General features: G+C 51.0%; 8 protein-coding genes across 8 annotated transcripts; 4 read left to right on the top strand and 4 right to left on the bottom strand.

Annotated features, from left to right (window-relative positions):
* Window positions 1–1414: 1414 nt before the first annotated feature.
* On the top strand, window positions 1415–4520 carry CDV56_107058 (glycoside hydrolase family 27 protein; the record flags this gene model as incomplete). The annotated part of the gene is made up of 8 exons (XM_026760677.1): window positions 1415–1576; window positions 1638–2019; window positions 2069–2186; window positions 2237–2677; window positions 3213–3678; window positions 3718–3841; window positions 3899–4379; window positions 4451–4520. The coding sequence occupies 8 exons, from the start codon at window positions 1415–1417 to the stop codon at window positions 4518–4520; spliced, it is 2244 nt and encodes a 747-aa protein (XP_026615081.1).
* A 705-nt stretch (window positions 4521–5225) lies between these two features.
* CDV56_106954 (uncharacterized protein) lies at window positions 5226–6617 on the bottom strand (the record flags this gene model as incomplete). The annotated part of the gene is made up of 3 exons (XM_026760573.1): window positions 5226–5622; window positions 6207–6311; window positions 6361–6617. The coding sequence occupies 3 exons, from the start codon at window positions 6615–6617 to the stop codon at window positions 5226–5228; spliced, it is 759 nt and encodes a 252-aa protein (XP_026615080.1).
* Window positions 6618–7210: 593 nt separating this feature from the next.
* CDV56_106862 (uncharacterized protein) lies at window positions 7211–8374 on the top strand (the record flags this gene model as incomplete). The annotated part of the gene is made up of 3 exons (XM_026760481.1): window positions 7211–7219; window positions 7267–8071; window positions 8127–8374. The coding sequence occupies 3 exons, from the start codon at window positions 7211–7213 to the stop codon at window positions 8372–8374; spliced, it is 1062 nt and encodes a 353-aa protein (XP_026615079.1).
* Window positions 8375–9089: 715 nt separating this feature from the next.
* CDV56_106728 (uncharacterized protein) lies at window positions 9090–10766 on the bottom strand (the record flags this gene model as incomplete). The annotated part of the gene is made up of 1 exon (XM_026760347.1): window positions 9090–10766. The coding sequence occupies one exon, from the start codon at window positions 10764–10766 to the stop codon at window positions 9090–9092; it is 1677 nt and encodes a 558-aa protein (XP_026615078.1).
* A 1765-nt stretch (window positions 10767–12531) lies between these two features.
* On the top strand, window positions 12532–13779 carry CDV56_106560 (putative GPI anchored protein; the record flags this gene model as incomplete). The annotated part of the gene is made up of 2 exons (XM_026760179.1): window positions 12532–13436; window positions 13482–13779. The coding sequence occupies 2 exons, from the start codon at window positions 12532–12534 to the stop codon at window positions 13777–13779; spliced, it is 1203 nt and encodes a 400-aa protein (XP_026615077.1).
* A 40-nt stretch (window positions 13780–13819) lies between these two features.
* Window positions 13820–15511, bottom strand: CDV56_106443 (putative carboxylesterase; the record flags this gene model as incomplete). The annotated part of the gene is made up of 3 exons (XM_026760062.1): window positions 13820–14833; window positions 14886–15230; window positions 15278–15511. 3 exons carry the CDS (start codon window positions 15509–15511, stop codon window positions 13820–13822), a joined length of 1593 nt encoding a protein of 530 aa, XP_026615076.1.
* Window positions 15512–15817: 306 nt separating this feature from the next.
* Window positions 15818–17514, bottom strand: CDV56_106323 (uncharacterized protein; the record flags this gene model as incomplete). The annotated part of the gene is made up of 5 exons (XM_026759942.1): window positions 15818–15970; window positions 16613–16803; window positions 16853–17004; window positions 17053–17253; window positions 17297–17514. The coding sequence occupies 5 exons, from the start codon at window positions 17512–17514 to the stop codon at window positions 15818–15820; spliced, it is 915 nt and encodes a 304-aa protein (XP_026615075.1).
* A 385-nt stretch (window positions 17515–17899) lies between these two features.
* On the top strand, window positions 17900–19448 carry CDV56_106192 (Zn(II)2Cys6 transcription factor domain-containing protein; the record flags this gene model as incomplete). The annotated part of the gene is made up of 2 exons (XM_026759811.1): window positions 17900–17959; window positions 18009–19448. The coding sequence occupies 2 exons, from the start codon at window positions 17900–17902 to the stop codon at window positions 19446–19448; spliced, it is 1500 nt and encodes a 499-aa protein (XP_026615074.1).
* Between the last annotated feature and the right edge of the window lie 169 nt (window positions 19449–19617).

Genomic DNA, 19617 nt, shown 5'->3' with positions numbered 1-19617 from the left:
GGAAAGGCGTTTCTGGGTCACTGTGGGACGTCGTATTTGTTCTCGGTTGCCACCGATTTGTGCCAGCAAAACGACTGATCATGCTCCAAAGTACCACGTTAGAAGGCTCTCATGGTTGAGGGAATGAGATGTCCAATTTATACCTTTAGATAAAGATGGTCGATTGGAGGCACAATTTCAGGTAGATTGAACTTTTGCTGAAGCGTCCTCCTTCATTTATTTTGATTCCTACCGGCGTTTTGTGAGGAAGAATAAAAGATTAACAGGACCGAAATGGGACTTGTATCTCGGCATAAAGTTTAAAAATTCCCGTTCTACCTACGGAGTACTCCGTAATAATAAATAGAAAGATGTTGCTTGCTTCGAGGGCACTCGGAATCGGTTATTCTTCGGCCCAGTTCCACTCTACTACTGTTCGTCTTCCATGAGTCGTAGAATTTCTCCGGTAGACTTTCGTATAAGCACGCGAAGTCTGACCAAATCAGCCACTGCCAAGCTGCTTCTGAAGTTGAGGGGGATCTGTTCTCATGAATATTACTCCTAGTACGGAGTATTCTGAAGCAAGACGGAATGGAATGACTATCCGTGGCAATGGACTATCCAAATTCTAGAAGAGTGTACCACCAATGGATATGCCGAAGATGTCTCACTCCATTTCTGTTCCAGCCAATCGTTGTCGGTCCTGCTCTTTAAAGTTTGTCCGTTTTTTCTGCTCCGAGTCTGTACCTCTTCTTTCTCCCCGTTTCCGGTCTAGCAATACGGATAGCTTCATTCTTGAGGTCTGACCGCACTCCACTCCACGACCAGCTCCTCTTCGCGACGCAACTTCCTCCACAATCATGACAATCTATGACTGATGGAAATTATGGAATAAATTCAATTGTCCATTCAGGCCCCTCCCACAATGGCCAAGTTCACCCCAAGCGCAAAATATAGCTTGTTCAGAACTCTATCCGCGGCTCGCCTTCGATCTATTGCCAGCCAGAACCTTGGAAATCTTCTGCAGACCCCCTTTATCTCTAGCTAGTTCCGCATTCGATCTTCTGTTGTTCGCTAGGAGAATCGCCCATGTTGGATTTTTTGCGCCGCCCGCTTGCCTTCGTCCATGCATTGTCCTCTCTTGCGGCCTTTGCTCCAAAGTCTAAATCTCGCGAGCCTTTGAGCGTTGTGTGCCTGGAAGGCGCTTGGCAGTAGTGGTTGACTGTTCCTGAGACTATTCTGTGACATTATTAAGCGATGCTCGCCCGGGGACGCCATTTCTTCGGTCGTTGCGCTCCTCAGTAATGCTTCACCGGCCATGATCGTCTCTGTTGCACCTCACTTTTGATCTCGTCGAGCCTCTCTTCCTCCGAGAAGCCTTCACCAGGCACACACATCCCCACCGAGTGCACGACGCGGTCGGTCGACATCCGCAATGGCCCAGGACTCACAGACCACAGCTGATCTCGGCCCGGCCCTCGTAAGGGGCATCTGGGCCGCAGTGATCATCGCAGTGATTATCGTCATTCTGCGAGTGTTTGCGAAGATCAAAATTCGCCAGTTTCGGGTCGACGATGTTTTGATGATCGTTGCAATGGTATGTTCCTTGCCGTCAAGCCCATACTGTCGCATGATTGACTGACTGTGGCCGCGTGAAGATTCTGGCCGTCATCTCCACCGTCTTCCTGACCCTTTGCGTGCAACATGGCTTTGGCAAGAATCTGAAAATCCTCGAGCTGGAACAACCGCACGAAGTGGAAGTCGTGCTGAAGTACATCGCCATTCAGGTGCCGATCGTGACCATTAGCACCACCATTGCCCGCTGCTCCTTCATCCTCTACCTCCTGGCCATTCTCGGAAACAATAAAAACTACCAGCTTGCGCTATGGGTGGTGATGGTGCTCCAGTTTGCCGGCAATATCGTCTCGGCCGTGTTGCCTCTGAGCATCTGTCGCAATGTGAACATTCTCTGGGATCCCACGACGAAAACCACCTGTGGGGATGTCACCGCCGTCATCAAGTTCGCCTACTACTCGAACAGTCTGTCTTACTTCCCTGCGTTCGTGAGTCCATTGCTGACCTGTATCAGGCGCAAACTCGGCCTGTGACCTGTTTCTGGCCGTGTTTCCCACCCTCATTTTCTGGAATCTCAACCTGAAGCTGCGCATCAAGATCAGTTTGATCATTCTCCTCAGTCTGGGCATTGTGTATGTCCCCATACTCTTCCGTTGCGTATCAGAAATACTCATTCTCGCAGGGCCATGATCGCCTCCATCATCAAAACCACCAAGCTGGACTCCGTTCCCAGTGTCACCAACCTCGGCGTCAGCGGTGGCGTCGAGCTCATCCGCTGGGGCTACGTCGAGAACGCAATCATTATCATCACCTCCTCCGTTCCCTGTATTCGCCCGCTGATCATCTCCTCCGTCCGCAAGTTCTCCAGCCGCGGCTACTCGCGCTCCTACGAGCTCACGGGGCCGGCGACCGCTCAGCGGCGCACGGGACACGACGAGACGGCGCAAACCCGTCGGACGCGTCGCTTCACCAAGAATGCTACCGTCGATACAGGCAGCATTGAGCGCATCCTGGATCCTACCAACCATACCAATACGACCGTCAGTGGTCGCCGAGATTCGCCGACTCATCTCGACCAGGGGATTACGAAGCAGGTGGAAATTTCGGTTATTTCGAATGATCAGTTAGATCGCCATCATCCTTGATCTCTTTCTTTTGTCTCCTTATGTCTTCTTTGTCTGATGGCTTGGCCATGCTCTCCTAGACGTTCTTGTATATATATTCCATGAGATATGGACGGTATGTCTGGGATTACGCCATTACTTGTAAATTAATGAGGAACCATTGTGCATGTCATACCAACCACACGTCTTGCGATATCCATTGCTCAACTTTCAGTCATCCTGATAATCAAGATCCCCTCAGTTAGCTCTCAATTAAGCCTCAATATCGAGTCGAGTAACGAGCCACAATCATCAATCAGGGATCAGCCCCGGGCAAACTCCGGCAATCATTCCACGGCCTGATGACCGGATCAGCACCGACTGAATCTCGAGTAACTACACTATTCTTCAGGGCAGTCCACACTTCAACGTTTCTCATGCAATTCTGCCGCATTTGTGCCGTTGTATATTTCTCGAGGGAAGATCCGGGGATCGCGGGTTGATCAATGATATTTATGAACAAAATCGCTGCATTTTGGGCTACTGTAACACCAGGTCTCATTTGCTGCAGTTGACCATCACGATGTACCAGCACAATGCAATCGGCCTCACCCTGGCCAGCCTTTTACTGCTCGGCCCTCATTCAATAGCAGCGAGCAAATCGACACTAGGTCAAACCCCGCAAATGGGCTGGAATTCATGGAACACTTTCAAATCCAACATCAATGCTTCTGTGGCCGAGAACACCGTTCAATGGTTCCAGACCCTCGGCCTCAAAGACGCTGGCTACGAGTACATTCTCCTGGACGAGGGATGGTCAGACTACTCGCGCACCGCGGACGGATACCTCCAGCCCAACTTGACCTCATTCCCAGACGGGATCAAGACGCTTGTAGATGATATCCACGCCAAGGGTCTGAAAATTGGTCTCTATGGTGACAGCGGAATCTTAACCTGCGGCTTTCGGCCTGGGAGCTGGGGCTACGAGGAACGCGATGCGCAGACGCTCGCCAGCTGGGGGGTAGATTACTGGAAGTATGACAACTGTGGTGGATTCTAGGCCATGACGGAGCCTCCACAAGTGCGCTTTGGCGTGATGCAAAAGGCGCTGGAATTAGCAGGCCGAGAGATCCTCTACTCGGTGTGCGAGTGGGGATACCAGTTTCCCTGGCATTGGGGAGGGAGTATGTTTTCCTATCATCCACCGCTAGGGAAAAGAGGGCTAATTTGCGACTCACCAGAAATCTGTCATTCCTATCGCATGTCTGGCGACATCACCGCCAAATTTACCAACGAGACCGGCTGTGCATGCAAGACGGCCTACTGCCTCAACACCGGGTATGCAGGCTGCTCGGTGCTGAGCATCATCCGCAAGATGCGCGAGATCAGCCAGTACCAAACACAGGGGCATTGGCTGGACATGGATATGCTGGAGATCGGCAACGGCGACATGACCCTGTCCCAGCAGCAGACCCATTTTGCTTTTGGGGCGGCGCTCAAGTCGCCTCTGATAATTGGGGCGGATCTGTCCAAGCTGTCGAATGACAGCTTGGCTGTTCTCAAAAACAGGGATATTATCGCCGTCAACCAGGACTCTCTGGGCCGGCCGGTGCATTATATCGAGGCTGCCAGTGAAGAAGGATCATGGCAGGGTTGGGCTGGCCAAGTGCGAGGCGGATACGTAGTTCTTTTGTTGACTGAGAAGAGTTATCCCCAGGATCTGTCGATCTCTTTCGCGGAACTGGGCTGGGAATTAATGATCCGGTCAAGACTACCGAACTGTGGTCTCATAGGTCTCTGGGAAAGGTTGAGGGTTACAAGGGCGTGCTGCAGAGTGTAGCCTTATCAGACGCTGATGTTTAGACTGCAGGTTTAGCACTTGCTATGTACAAGCACTTTGAAAATGCATTCTTTATAGACGGATCCATGTTGTCTAACACACTTGTCAAACGATTGAATTCTAAGTCCATGCTATTATAAAGGGACTCGGAACCTCATATGAAATAGCTTGACCTGACATAGTACCGACTGATGTGTCGGACAGTTCTACCTAGGAGATTGTAGCCAATGGCATACTTCAGTACATTCGGCAGAAAAAAGACGTATCTCCAGACACAGGTAGGCATAGTTAACTGATGTAGCTTGCATCTTTACTCCAGTCTTATCTCCATGGCTTTAGACGGCTCTTCCCCCGGATGGTCCCCAGATACCATATATATGGGAGGGGAAAGGAGCTCTGAACACTGCGATCACAAGGCAAACCTAACGACGCTAACTATGACCATAAGGCGTTTTCTAGACAGTATAGAACCAGCCTGTGTTTGTGATAATATTGCGCCGGGCAAAATTGGGACTTTTACCATTTGCTTCAAGCACTAAATTCCCCTCCGCATCCAGTGATTCTGGTGGCACTGACAGCCTCAGTAGATCCTTATCAATAGGGGCCACCTTCTTTGTCCAGTCAGGCAGTTCCTCCGGAGTGAAAGGGGGCCACGGGTCTCCATCTTCTTCACGATATATATGCTCTCGATTTCTCCGCAGACCCAGACTCAATCTCCAATTCACGGCCTAATGTAATTCCTCCACAATGGAGGCGACAATCGCAGAACGAAGCGGATCAGGATCTTTCGGGTCTGGTATGTCTCGGAGCTTCCAGTCTCGCCGACAAAAGAAATATTCCGTCTCCCATCCCACCAGCTCGTAATGATCGGCGAGGTGGAGCTCATAGAGCCGGTAAATCGATCGCAGGGGCGTGTCGCGCATGCGCCAGATAGGAATAGCGCGGAGATTATGAATATCGCCAAAATGAGATGTGATTATACCCGTCTCGTTCTTCGTATCTTCGATAAGCGCACGGAGAGAAAATGGACCGGGGATTGGGAAGAACCAGGATGGATAAGGGATGAACAGGCGCAGGAGTGTGAGCAAGGGATACTTGTGCTGATGGCTGAGTGGGATGAGACTACTACGTAGTCGAAGAGGTGAGTGTGCGTAGCGAATCCACGTTCGAAAACGGGCCGAGAGAGATATCTTGGGACGGCGCCGTGGAGGCATTGATCCATTGATGCATTGATGGCAAGTTCACTGAACAGCGACAAGGCGAAACAACATAACATATCACAGTCAGTCAAGTCTATGTGATGCGGAATAATGGTTGGACCGAGGCCAGTAGTGCAATCACCTTAAGTACATTCAGTATAAAAGAGACTCATCTCCAGATATGCCCCTCTCAACAGTATGGAAGGCTCGGGTTCGAGCAACTGCCAGGAATGAAGGCCTGCGAGATTCGAGGCAGATCCCCCTCAAGAATTTGAGCCGAGGGGTCCAGAATATGATCGATTATATGCACGACTCCCTGGAAAAGCATTTATTGTCATCCTTCTGACTAGGGATCCAGGCCTACCTGTGTGATTGCAATATCCTTTTCTACCACAGTAGCAACTTTGTTCAGGAGAACATTCCCGTTCTGAACCTCTGCCCCGACATACAGATAAGTCGCTGTCTACCTATCCTGTCAACAACAATTCATATATCCTCTTGAGAGCTGACATCACCTGGAACTGTCGATAAGTCTCATTGAAATCGGTGGACTTTAAGCTTGAATTGGGAACGTAGTGATGCAGGATGCTATTGCCCAGCCACCATTTCCCTTTTCTACAAAGAGTTAGTGACTAGCGATGTCACTCTACCGCGGGTGAACTACGGAGTAGCCTCAAAAGTATTGAAATATCTGCCCACATTCTTCTCAAAGGCATCGTTGTTCGGGGCAAAGAAGGTAAATTTCCAGGCGGGATCCGTGTCGAATACTTCGGGGAAGCCGCCGACTTTGTCTAGGGCTTCTGACAGTTTGCTCAAATCAGGTCGAGATTTGATAAATTCCAGCAGCGTCGTCGTGTTGGGGGATTTTGGAGGCACATAGGAGGAGTTGACATTCGAGTAATCGAGGGGATCTTGAGTCATAGCGAGAACCCGGCTGCATGCCGTCAAGCAAGTCAACAGGAGGGTAGGTATTAGCTTCATGTTGCTTCCGTATTCCAATGCAATCTCAGTCACCAGTAAAGAGAATGTGTATGACACTATATAATTATCAAATGAAGGCCATGCGCAAATTCCTCAACAGCACTCTCTCCCCAGTATTGTGATATGCAGTGACCTTTCTCATATTACCGACTCTCCATCGGACTAGACTCCGGGTGCGGGCATCAATGCTGCATCTAGGGAAATGCAGTCAATAGAAGCGCTCGGCTTAGACGCCGGCCTTGTCCCGACAGCCAGGATTAATGAAGAACAGGCTCAGCTGCGAGAAAAACTCTAGACCGAGCAACAAATTAATGGAGAAATGCGGGGGATCCCTCGCGTGTCTATGGATTCTCGCCTGTCTCCGAAATGTGAAATCATCTGTCCTGTAATTCTTCTGATACTAATGAGAATACTGCATTTGCTCCATAAATACAAGTCATGGAAGAACTAATAACTATAAGTACCGTAACACCCCTGTGAGTGATAAAAGTTTGCCGCCCTGAAAGACATCGGATGAAACCATCTTCTGCGATATGTTGAAGGTACTACCAGAGTCCTATCCTGCTTCGCCCTACTGACAAGATGCTAGAAATCGCTCCTAAACATCCTCGCAGTGGTTGGCGTCTGTCACTCCACTGTGGTGGATGTCCCCAGCGTCTTCGGCCCCATCCCTCATGTTGGTGACTTCTCCGGCGTCGACTCGATCAAATACCTCGAGAGACGCCCCGGAGACTTTGTTCATCCCGGTATCTGGCACACCCACGAGGATCTGGAGCGCATTCGGACCAATGTTATGTCCAAGCAAGATCCCTGGGCCTCTGCCTACAAGAAATTCAGCGCCGATCAATACTCCCAAGCCAGCTACCAGATGCAAGGGCCCAAAGAGGTTCTCTCCCGCGGCAAGATCAGCAACTACAGTACGTTCGCTCATGACGCTCGCGCGGCATGGCACAATGCGCTGATGTGGTACATCACCCGCAACCAGTCGCACTGGGATTGGAGCACCTCCATCCTGGATGCTTGGGGAACCAACCTGACCAACATCATCGGTACTGACCGCTCGCTGATGATTGGTCTTAATAGAGATTTGTTTGTCAACGCAGCAGAGATCATGCGCTGGGAGGGCAACTGGACGGAAGCCGGGGCCAAGTGGCAGGGAGGTTCTGGGTTCAGCAACCAGCTGTACTGGCTGTTTTCGCGGCAATCAGCCGTTGTGGGACAGGCCAACCACGGTATGGTCAGTATCAAGTCGATGCTCAGCTTTGCGGTATATCTGAATGATGTCGAACTGTACAACTATGCGATGAATGCTTTTATTCAGGACAACTGCGCTGGTCTGTTTGCGCAGTATCGTCCGGAGACTGGTCAATCCGTGGAAGCCGGCCGTGACCAAAGTAAGCTTTCTCTTCCTTGTCAATGAGCATGTCCACTGACAACATACTGCAACAGGCCACACAATGTCCGGTATCGGGTGGACTGCATACGGCGCACGAATCGGACAGAGCCAGGGCGTCGATCTATACGGCCTGGGCCACAATCTTTTGCTCAAAGCGGCCGAATACGCAGCCAAGTACAATCTGAACAAGACTGTGGAGTACAATCCCAAGTGGGCCCGGTGCGAGGCGGTCCTGGTCAATGGTCCCTGGGCAACTATCTCGGAGCAGAGTCGCGGCGTAACGAATCAGAATCCCGTCTGAGATATTTTGTACTACCAGTATGTGATCAAGAGAAAGGAGAAAGCCCCATGGACTGCCAAGGCCAGGGAATTTGAAGGTTTCGAGGGTGCTGTCTCGTCCAACGATCATCCCAGCTGGGGTGATTTAATCTGGGCATACTAGCTTCTGAACAGTTTGGCCAGGATTTCTGATGGCGTAATAAAAAAACTTACCATTGTATAATATGACTATTCCAACGGCAGAAACATGAGACAAACAATAAGATTGGCCTTCATAGCCGAGGCCTGGCTGTACCATTCCACCAGGCAGTCATAAGGTCTTAGACTTTCCTGTTTTTGAGGCAATTCTGCTCCAGATTCCTCCATGTGGCGCAGGATTAGGTGTGTTCTGGACAGTGAGACTCATGCTTGGCGTGATGCTGTAGCTATAGCTTGGTCTTTGGAAGATCGTTCACTTGTAATTGATGTAGCTTGCATCTGTACTCCAGTCTTATCTCCATAGCTTTAGAGAGTGGGCTATCATGGAGGGATGGACATTCTACGAACGAGCTGGTGGTTTCCTGTTCATGTTATATATATATATCTAAAACGCAATGACTTATATCGACTCGGAGCAATCTCCGACATCTTATACATGCCCATTGATCATGGTTATAGTTCTGTGCTAGAGCCTATGTGGCCTCTACAATTGACAATCTCTCACACGTCATCATAATATACACGAAATTGAAATTGGATCAAACATCGTACGGCTTCTGCTCGCCCGGCAAATAACTCGCCCGCCGACTCAAATGACGCTGTCGATCTGCCTCAAGCGTCTGTGCAAACTTGCTTCTCTCCCGAATAACCGGGCCCTTCCAGTAGAAGATGTACAACGGGATCAGCACAAGAACTCCCGCACATCCAAGCAAGGTACTCGCCCATTGCAGATGGAACTTTCCCCCAATATTCTCATACATAGGAGTGGCATACATGGTCGCAATCCCCGCCAGGAAATCCCGCGCAAAGCCATTACCCCCCGTCGCCGAGGCGGAATACGGCCCGTACGCGGCGACCATGTAGTCAATCGTGGCCATGTAGATGCCGTAGTTGGCCATGGCGATCAGGCAGGCGAAGATGCACGGTGCGATCCAGGGAGTATAGGCGGGTCCCATAGAGGTCCAGGCGAAGCCCAGCAGCCCGATTGGTTCCAGGGGTGCGATGAATAACAGAAGCAAGAGGCGACGCTCAGGGAGCCGGGCCGCGTTGCCGTGCGTCTTGCGGACCTTGCGCTGACGCCAGATATCCGGCAAGAAAATCAGGTAGGCGATCACGTAGCCGATCAGAATAGAGCCAAAGGTCATGCCGACGGCGAGCGTGCTAAACCCCCACTGTTCGAAAACAAGGCCGAAAGACTCCGTGAAGACGAAGATGAGCGCATCGGAGAAACCGGACAGCAGTGACAGACAGAGCACGATGGGCTCGCGCAGGAACATCTCAAAGGGCCGGCGCCAGACGCGCAGCACATCCTTGGCGTCCAGCCGGGGCGTCTTGAGCTCGTTAGGGCCGTAGACGTCGTCTCCGGTCGTGCGGCGACGGCGCGCCTCGCGGTCGATGAGGATCGTGGCGCGCGTTTCAGGGACAAGAAAGAAATGCAGGGCTTGAGTGGCGCCGCCGAAGATCAACTGCACCCAGAACACCCAGTGCCATGACAGATATTGTCCGATGAACCCGCCAAAGAAGGGGCCGATGGTCGACCCACCGACAGACGAGAGAACGACATACGCCACCGCATATCCTTGATCCTCAGCCTCCCACATGTCGGCCGTTATGCCCAGTGTCACAGATCCGCCCGCGGAGCTGAGGCCTCCAAGCGCCCGACACACCACGATGGTCCCAAAGTTCGGTGCAACAGCGCAGGGAATCTGCCAGATATTCACCAGAAATAGACTCAGCTGCATGATGGGCCAGCGACCAAACTCTTCGCTCCAGGGAGCCCACAACTCACAGCCAAAGGCGTAGGTCATCAAGAAGATCATCTGGCCGACACGGGCCGCCTGGGCACTGATACCAAACTCCTCCTGAAGGCCGGGGACAGCATTGGCATAGACACCCGTGTTGAAGTTCATGGACATCTGCACGACGAAGATGACGGTGAGGATGGTCCATTTCTTGTACCAGGGAAAGCGGAAGCCGAGCGTGTCGTAGCATTCGTCCTCGGTGAGTTCGCGCTTGCCGCCGCGGTGGATTTCTTTGGAGGGTTCGTCAAAACTGCTGTCTGAGTTGGCTTGAGAGGCATGTTCGCGTTGTGACTGGTTTGGCTGGTCGGTTTCCTGAAAAGACTTGGCTGCTCTGGCTAATTCGTCGGCTTTCTCATGGTCATATGTGTGGTCCGGCTGTTCTTCTGCCGGGGTGTGAGGCTCGGCGGACATCATATAACCAGATTCCAGTACTTGAATCAGTAGTGACTGCTAAGCGGCTCAGCTAGATGGCCGTGGTCTTTGCAAAATGCAATCATTGTCTCCTGGCAGGAGGACCGGCTGTAATTGTATTCTAATATCATTCTTCGAGGACATATGATCACCGATGCCTAGGCAAGTGGAAAGAGCCAATTATGCCCCATTTTCGGACACCACACAGCATGTCCGATCCTGGGGGTGGATACGGGAGTATCGATGCGGATGCTGATTGCATAAAGCAGAGAATCGATGGAGCTGTGGATGGGCATGACATCAGGTATGGAGTCATAGCAGGGGGGAAATCAGGATGGCATCGTTCATCCGGCGGGATCCAGTACTGACAGAAGGCTGTGCATTTGAATAACATCCATGCATCATCTCACCGAATGCACTCGGAGGAGGGAAACGCCCATCATTCTCGCTATGGCGTCATGGAATGCTGCTATCGGGGGTTATTGGCGATCAGCAACAGCTGGTGGAGATGCCGAGCATCAACTCGGGCCAGCTATCCCGATGCGTCTGATATTGTCAATTGATAGACGAGAGAATAAGAAAAGAGATTTAAGGATAAGCATTCTTATGACTCTGGGGTTCCATGGTTGAGCGAACTAAGCATCTCATAACTCTTATGCACTTTATAAACCACTGACATAATAATAACTAACAAAAGTGCAGCAACATCTTGATTCTCACAACAACCAACTATCGTCGCATTCAAGAATATCACTACCGCTCTTCATGGGTTTCTTATCAACTGTGTCGAAGCAGGTCATATGATTCTTGTAGTTGTTTCTGTATCTCTCCACCGATCCAATGAATGTACATATCAGCCAAGGACTGGCTCGAAGATTTTCCACCGTGATGACTCGACTTCCTTCGAATCGCTTTTACGGTGAGAGTCAGGATGCACAGTATACTGCGTAGAGCACAACATATTTTCGAGGAGGTCAATCGAGCTCCCGTCCATGACCCAGATGTGGCATACTCTGATGGCGCGAGGACATCCACTGTCTCCCTTGGAATTTGCTCGTTGAGCTTTATAATACCAGCCGAATCACCGCCAATAGGACGGAGAGCATTATAAGAGGCTCGAGACGGGTTGATCCTAGATTTCCAAGCGTACTCCATACGAGGATGATCCTGCATCATTCGATACCAACCTCCGCCTATGCTGCTCCTGGGTGATAACTGAAATAATCCCGTGTCATGATAGACACTATTTTGAGAAATGTTTTGTCTCTACGCCATCCTACCATAAGGGGTATGTTGCCTACATGTTCATGATTGTTCTCCATGCCATGGAAAACGGCCGGGCAATACTCCGTGAGCCCTAAACCTATCAGCTGATGATCAGCACACGCAATCACACAAACAGTTGTTGGAAAGGAGGAAAATATCAATTCAATGAGCTACAGGGTACGGAGGATCTTGCCCGTGAAATTGTAAGGAGTCGGGACCCCACAGCTTCAATCAACCTGCAACGGGCATCGGACCGAATCTGGAAAGAATCTTCACGATGCCGCTGTACCCCACAATTCCTCCTGCCCTTATTTCTCTTTCCGGGGAATAAGTGAGTATGACAGGCTGGTAGATGCTTCTCAAACAGAAGTGCCGGTGTAAGAACCGGGATTGACCCGCTCAGTACGATATCTCGAAACAGGAGCATGATGGGCCATGCTATATAATCTCTCGACAACACACAATTGAAAAATAACTTTCTGGTCGGTCATCATAAACGGACATGAAGATGAAGTTTGCTATCTGGTCAGGCTTACTCGCACTGTCGAGTGCCCGTTCACTCTCTCACTCCCATCGGCAAGGTAACAACTTCGCTCATCCTGGACTCCTTCACACAGCAGCCGATTTTGCCAGAATCACCGGCAAGGTCAACAGTAAAGCCAAACCATGGCTCACCGGATGGTACAAGCTGACCAACAGCTCTTACCTGTCGCTGAATTACGCCGACAGCCCGCAGGTGGTCGTGTACCGTGGCAGCGACGGGACCCACTCGCAGAACTATGCTTCGCTTTATAGGGACATTGCGGCTGCCTATGTCATGGCCATCTACTGGAAGATGACCGGCGACACGGCCTACGCGGACAAAGCCATCGGTATCCTGGACGACTGGGCTTCCACCCTGACGGCGATCTCGGGGTCGTCAGACAAGTTCCTGGCGGCGGGAATCTATGGCTACGAGATAGCCAATGCTGCGGAGATCATGCGGACCTACGATGGCTGGCCGGCGCAGGATGTCACCAAGTTCCAGGAGATGATGGTCAGTGTCTTTTATCCGCTTAGTCACATCTTTCTGGAACAACACAACGGTGCCGCCATCGACCACTACTGGGCGAACTGGGACTTGTGCAACATCGCCTCGATCATTTCCATCGGGGTTCTAACCGATAATCGCACCATGTACGACGAGGGCATTGACTACTTCAAGAACGGGGCCGGGAATGGACAGATAGAAAAGGCGATCTGGAAGCTGTATGAGGTCGACGGGGAGACCCTGGGACAGGGACAGGAGGCGGGCCGGGATCAGGGCCATGCGATGCTGGATTTCGCTATGCTAGGAGTCATTGCCCAATCCGCTCATAACCAAGGCGATGACTTGTTTGGGTACCTGGACAATCGGATTCTCGCCGGGTAAGGCCTCAATGCCATTGCCCATATGATACTGACCTCGAACAGAGCGGAGTACGCCGCCAAGTACAATCTGGGCAATGATGTGCCCTATACAACCTACACCAACAGCGATGTTACTCAACCTGTCATCAGCAACAGCAGCTGTGGGGATATCCGGCCCATGTGGGAGCTTCTCTACAACCATTATGGAGTGCTGAAGGGGTTAAACGTTACTTACACCAAGGAATACCGTGACCTGGTCGTGAAAGATGGCTCTGGTGCTGAAGGGGGCGGAGGAAACTACGGACCGAACAGTGGAGGATATGATCAGCTGGGATATGGGACTCTGATGTATACTTTGTAGGAGGACTAAACCTATCCTTCATGGGCGGGTAAAACATCAATCAAACCTCCAACACGGGGGCCAGTCTTTTCCACAGATCACACCGATTCTGTTGAACTTCTGAGATTGACTCCATCATAGTTGCATTTGTCTGTATTTTCAATCTTTCTCCAGCCCCCCATGACCTCCAGAATGGCGCGCCATCAGCCTTGAGCAGATTCGGGTCCAACGTTCTTATGAAGCTGATATAGTAGTTCATCACAATCGCAATGATCGCGGCATTGATGTCCCTCATACTACTGCTCACGCTCCCTCCATAATCAAGGCCGAAGATGGCCTGGAGATCGAAGGTGTGCGTGACACCAAGCCCGGCAGCAATCCTCCCCGGATCCTGGACATTATAGCGATAGTTCCATACCCTCTCATACCCATCTTGGCTGGCCATGCTACCCGAGATATGAACTCCTGGGCATATGATAGTCGCATCGCCAAAGGCAGCCGAAGCTGAGGGAAAGTATTCTGCATGTTGCGGAACTGGGTCCGTCTTAGGGTATGCATCGTTAATCGCCTGCGTCTGCTCAGGGCTCAGATGAGGGTACAAACTCCGTAAGAAGAGTGACACCTCGGTAGGACTAGTGGCATTATAGGCGAAGGAGGAGCCCTCATCCGTATCGCTCCCAACCATCAACGGCAACCGAATGAACTTTCCCTGCTCGAAGAGCGCGTAGAGTCGATCCCGCACCAGGTCCCCGTCTATGACTGGCCAGAACTTTCCCAATCCAGAAGGATAGCTAATTGAGCCTTCATCTGGTGAGCTCAGGTTGGCTTTCTGGATGGCGGATGCATCCGCGGAGCGCAAGCATGCGAGGGTCGAGCATCCCACGACCTTCAGTAAGCGGTGGTAGAGTACTTCAGCCTCGGAGATTGTTACCTGAGGAGCCCACCAGGGACTCTCTGGAATTGCGCCCACGAAAAGGCCATCGTTCCGGCCTCCATATGCAGTGAGATGGAAAGAGACTGAGCCACCACCGGCTGATGCTCCATGTACAACGACATGGTCCGGATTGCCGCCAAACTAAGCCTGTCAGCAAGACAAACATCATACGATCATGAGAGGCGTTTGATACCTGCCGAATATGCTTCTTAACCCACAGTAATGCTTTTCGCTGATCCAGCAAGCCAACATTCAAATCACCATCTTCTTCAACTTCCTTACCCGCCAGGAATCCAAAAGCTCCCACGCGATAATTGAAGTTGACAAAGATGATACTGTTTCCGGATTCCTGGACGACCTGGGTCCCGTTGTAGTTTGCATTGGAATTGGTCGCATAGGCACCTCCTTGGATAAACACCCAGACAGGCAGTTTCGAATGTGTGGTGGCATTGGATGGAGTGAACACATTGATGAAGAGGCAATCCTCCGCCCTTGTCGATGTTACATTCTGGCCAGTCCCAACACATATGAGGCCAAACTGCACAAGGGTGAGCTCTGATTTTACAGGTTATGCTTTTTATTCACCTCTGATGCATCTTGCAGAGTGGAATTATGGGCAGGCTCCTGCGCAACTCGGAAGCGAAGGTCTCCTAGAGGCGGTGCCGCATATCGCATGCCCAGATACTGATCGACTCCCGCTGCAAGTCTCACTCCTCGATACCGCGAGTAGCCAAGGTCGACCACGGGTTGGGCTGGTGGAGGAGCAGCATGTCCCGCCAGAGGGCTGGACAAGATACACAATAAAGTGGACAAGATCATATTGGTATTGATTGGAATTAGCTGAGGTATGAGCAAAACTTCGGCCGGGCCTTCTCTGGAGAATAATACCCCAGAAAACCCCAGATTACCCCACCTCTATGTTGGCTTGCTCGGGATATTTCGACCCGAAACAAACATATCAAGCAAGTTGTGATTCATAGAACTATCCCAAGTAATCTAGACAAGACACTGGCTTTAGATGAGTGGAAAGACTGCACATGTCTACCAGGCCTTGAGTCTTCTGCCTTGTTGATAAGAATATCTTATCCTCACTATCTATATACCAGGTATACTTCCAAACCATGGTCACGGAGCAGTGAACGTCAGGTTGTGAATGTGTTCGTTGGCAAACATGGGCACAAAGTCAGCCGTGTAGTACCAACTCGGCTTCTTCATCCCATCGTAGATCGTCTTACCGTTGACGACGAGATCCTCAAAGGTGACATTGGTAATGGTGCGCTGCTCGTATATCCCAGCATCAAGGACGGATTACCATTCGTCCCATTGTATTGCAATCCTTTGGTATACACATTCCAATCCCCCTTCCTGGCGATGTATTGTACTTGGAGTTGTACATGATGCGTAGGTCGATCAACTGGCCGTTGCTCTCAGGGTCCATGGTCCTATCCTTATATTTCGAAGTTGTAGTATTGCATCTATGGGAACCAGGGCTTCGGGCAATTTGACGGATTGTCGAGTATCCTTGGGGACAGAGACAAGAAAAATCCTTTGCCTCGCATTTTCTTCAATCCAACGATCCGGGGATTTGCGGAAACTGTGAAGGAAGATCATCCTCCAGCAACCATTTTGAGGACATTACGGACTAGGGTAGATATCCGGAGGAGATGAAATAGGACAAGCACCGTAGCATTCCCGGCAATTCCCCCGAATCATACAATGCAATGCACGAAATGGCTCAATTTCCTATCCACATGATCCTCACCACCTCAGATCCCAGCAGTCTTGGAATAGACCAACAGTACGCGGAAAGACAATAGGGACAGCTGGACATCAGATTAAGGAGTCTCCATATCTTAACATAGACCGCTTTAGAGAGCATGCGCCAGTATCCAACTATTTCCGCTGCGCTCCCCTAATCACTTTCGCCAAATCCTCAAACGCCTTGCGCCTCTGGTCGATCATCGCATTGAACGTCTCAGCAGGCCCAATACTGCCTATCACAATCTGGTCTTGTCCCGCAACAAGCCCTTTGAATGCAAGGTCAGTAAAGGTGTCGATGGGCATCCCAAAGTTGCGTCCGGTCTCCTCGCCCAAATGGTCATGTATCTCGGCTATACATCATCAGTCAAGCTCCCCTTCAAGGATGCAGAGATGGCATACTCTGCACAGGTGGAGGAGAAATCTCAATCACCGCCACGTTGGAGTTTTGCAGCTGCTCCCGCAGACACAAGGTGAACACGTTCAATGCAGCCTTGGAGGCAGAATATGCCGGCAGAGATGCAGCCGGGACAATAGCCACATTTGATCCGGTACTATCTCGTCAGATCCTCACATTCCGTGGAGTCGTGGACAATACTCACAAGATGATACTGGTGGGGTTTTCTTTGCCGACCAGAAAGGGTAAAAAGGCATGCGTCAAGGCGACCAGACTAGAGAAATTGACGGTCATTTGCTGGTTGAATTTCTCCAAGTCGAATTGGGCCTGATCGCCAAGATCAAATGGGGCTTGGATTCCTGCGTTGAGGAAAATGCAGTCCACATCTGGGTAAGAGTCGATGATTCTGGTCCGTCAGCAGGGCTATCATGGCTGGATGCATTACTTACTCAGCTGCAAACTTGGGGATGTTCTCCAGGACGGAGATGTCGAAGGGAACTGCGCTGGCCATTTGCTCTCCATGTTTCTGGACGAAGTCGTCCAGGCGGTCCTTCCGACGACCAACAGCTGTGACCTTGACGCCGGCTTGAATTAGTCGATCGGCCATGGCACGACCAATGCCAGCAGTGGCTCCAATGAGTAGAACGTGCTTATAAGGGAAAGCCATCTTCACTAGGACCAAAACTTCAAGAGACGAGTGAGGACAAGACGAGAATATATATCTATTGATTGTGTTGAGCAAGCGTGGACCACGAAGAATCTTGCAAGAAGAAACAGCAGAAGGGCCGAGCATTATCATGGCCTGCTTTATATATGAGAAGATCTCCTCCCGTCTTGTTCTTCTCATCTTCTACTATACCATGTCTATACTCCGCTGATAGAGAATGGTCCACTTAGCGTCGAAATGCCTGCCCAAAGTAGCTTAGCGTACATCCGCACTCCTTGATCCTATTCCTAGGTATTCATCGCATCCATTTCTTCCACTCTTTCTCGTCTATTGCATCTTTTGTCATCGCTACAGTCACCTATCTCTCTGTCTATGATCAATCTTGATGGTATTTCGTGGTCGTCCATCAAAGGCCTGCCAGCGCTGTCGAACTCGACGGTTAAAGGTATGCTTTCCCTCACACGCAGCCACCAGACATGTAACCAAGAGAACAGTGTGACTACCGTCGGGATTCGTGCACACCATGCCTTCGTGCAGCAGTGGTCTGCCATGGATATCGGGACCCACAGGAAATTCGTATTGAGGATCAGACCGAGGACGCCCGGCGCAAAGCTTTACTGAAGTCGAAACCTGCTAGGCTGACAGAGGGTTCGCTATCATTCTCCATCGAGACCCAAGCCCGTATGATCTTTTTCGCCCATTATGTGTCTGTAGGCTCCCGTGGCTGGGACTTTTTGATTCGATGGGAGTGTGAGACGGAGGTGGCGCCTCGTTGGTTAGATGCGAGCATTGATGCCGTGAGCTTAGCTCTTCTGGCGCATCAACATGTCTCGCTTCCTTTATTGTCCTTGGCTCGTCAGCGGTATGCTTTGGCTTTGGGCGTGATGAGGCAAACTCTGAGATCTCCCCCTAAAGCGAGAGACAGCCTCATCGCGGCATCTCTACTGCTGGATTTATTCGAAAAGATCACTCACTCCGAAGCGAGCATCATTCAATTCTGGCCGAGCCATGTCAACGGGACACTCGCTTTGATCCAGAAGATGGGAGTACAGCATTTTGAAGATCGTTTTGCCCTACGTATCATATCACGATTCTTAACCAACTACATCATCAGCTGCGTGGCCAGCGCGCATGCTGTCGCCAAAGATGTTTGCATACTCCGTGACCATCTGGAGCGTCGTTTGAACCTGAAAGACGATCCCAAATGGAAGATCTCGTGGCTGACGATACAGTATGCTGCTTTCCGCAGTGGGGTTCGCACCGCCAGATGGTCGCTTCAGGAGAGCATGGCCCGCGCACAAGATCTTGACCAGGCCTTATTGGCGCTCTCGCAGAATATACCTCCAGACTGGCAGCCGGATAGGCGGATTCTACGGTACCCGTTGCTCCATGTATATCGCCAACAGATGGACTGCTATCCCGATCGCCATGTCACCCAGGCCTGGAACGTCCTGCGGCAGGTTCGCATCCAGCTGAACGAATATCTCCTGGAGAGCTATGAAACGCTGAGCGCAATACAAGGAGTCAACCAGCTCGCTGCATCTGAAGCTGCGTTGAGTAACATTGCAGCACTGTCGCTCGAGGTATATGCCTCCGTTCCACAATATGCAAGTTACGCCTGTCGATCGAAGCGCAGCAAAGGGCAGGCAGTCGGCACAGACCTCTCGGTTGCCCCCCAGAAGGGCTGCGATAAAGTGCATACACCGTCCGAGCTCCTTGACTGCTACACTCTGCTGTTTCCTATGTACGTTGCCGCGCGATCCAGGGCGGCCCCGGTCGATCAGAGACAGTGGGTCTCGTACATGTTCCATTATATCAGTGATCACTTTGGCATTCGTAATGCCTTGCTACTGGCACAATTGCTGGATCAGAATACCGATGTTGACCCTTGGTGTATTTATGCCATGTTAGGGGGATACGGATTCGCCGCTTGATCATCGCGTCAATTCAGGCCGACCACCGCGTGAATGCGGCTATAAACTGAAATAGGACGCCACATTATTCGGATGTCCACTCTTTATTCTAACCACTGCATACTAGCAGGGCACCCCTTGTTCCGAACCCCATACCCGCCGCAACAGCATTCTAAAGCTATGCACATCC

This window comes from Aspergillus thermomutatus (genome assembly GCF_002237265.1).
Source record: "Aspergillus thermomutatus strain HMR AF 39 chromosome Unknown NODE_76, whole genome shotgun sequence".
Classification (NCBI taxonomy): domain Eukaryota; kingdom Fungi; phylum Ascomycota; class Eurotiomycetes; order Eurotiales; family Aspergillaceae; genus Aspergillus; species Aspergillus thermomutatus.
Note: the sequence above shows the minus strand (reverse complement) of the source record. Positions and strands in the feature narration are given on the sequence as shown.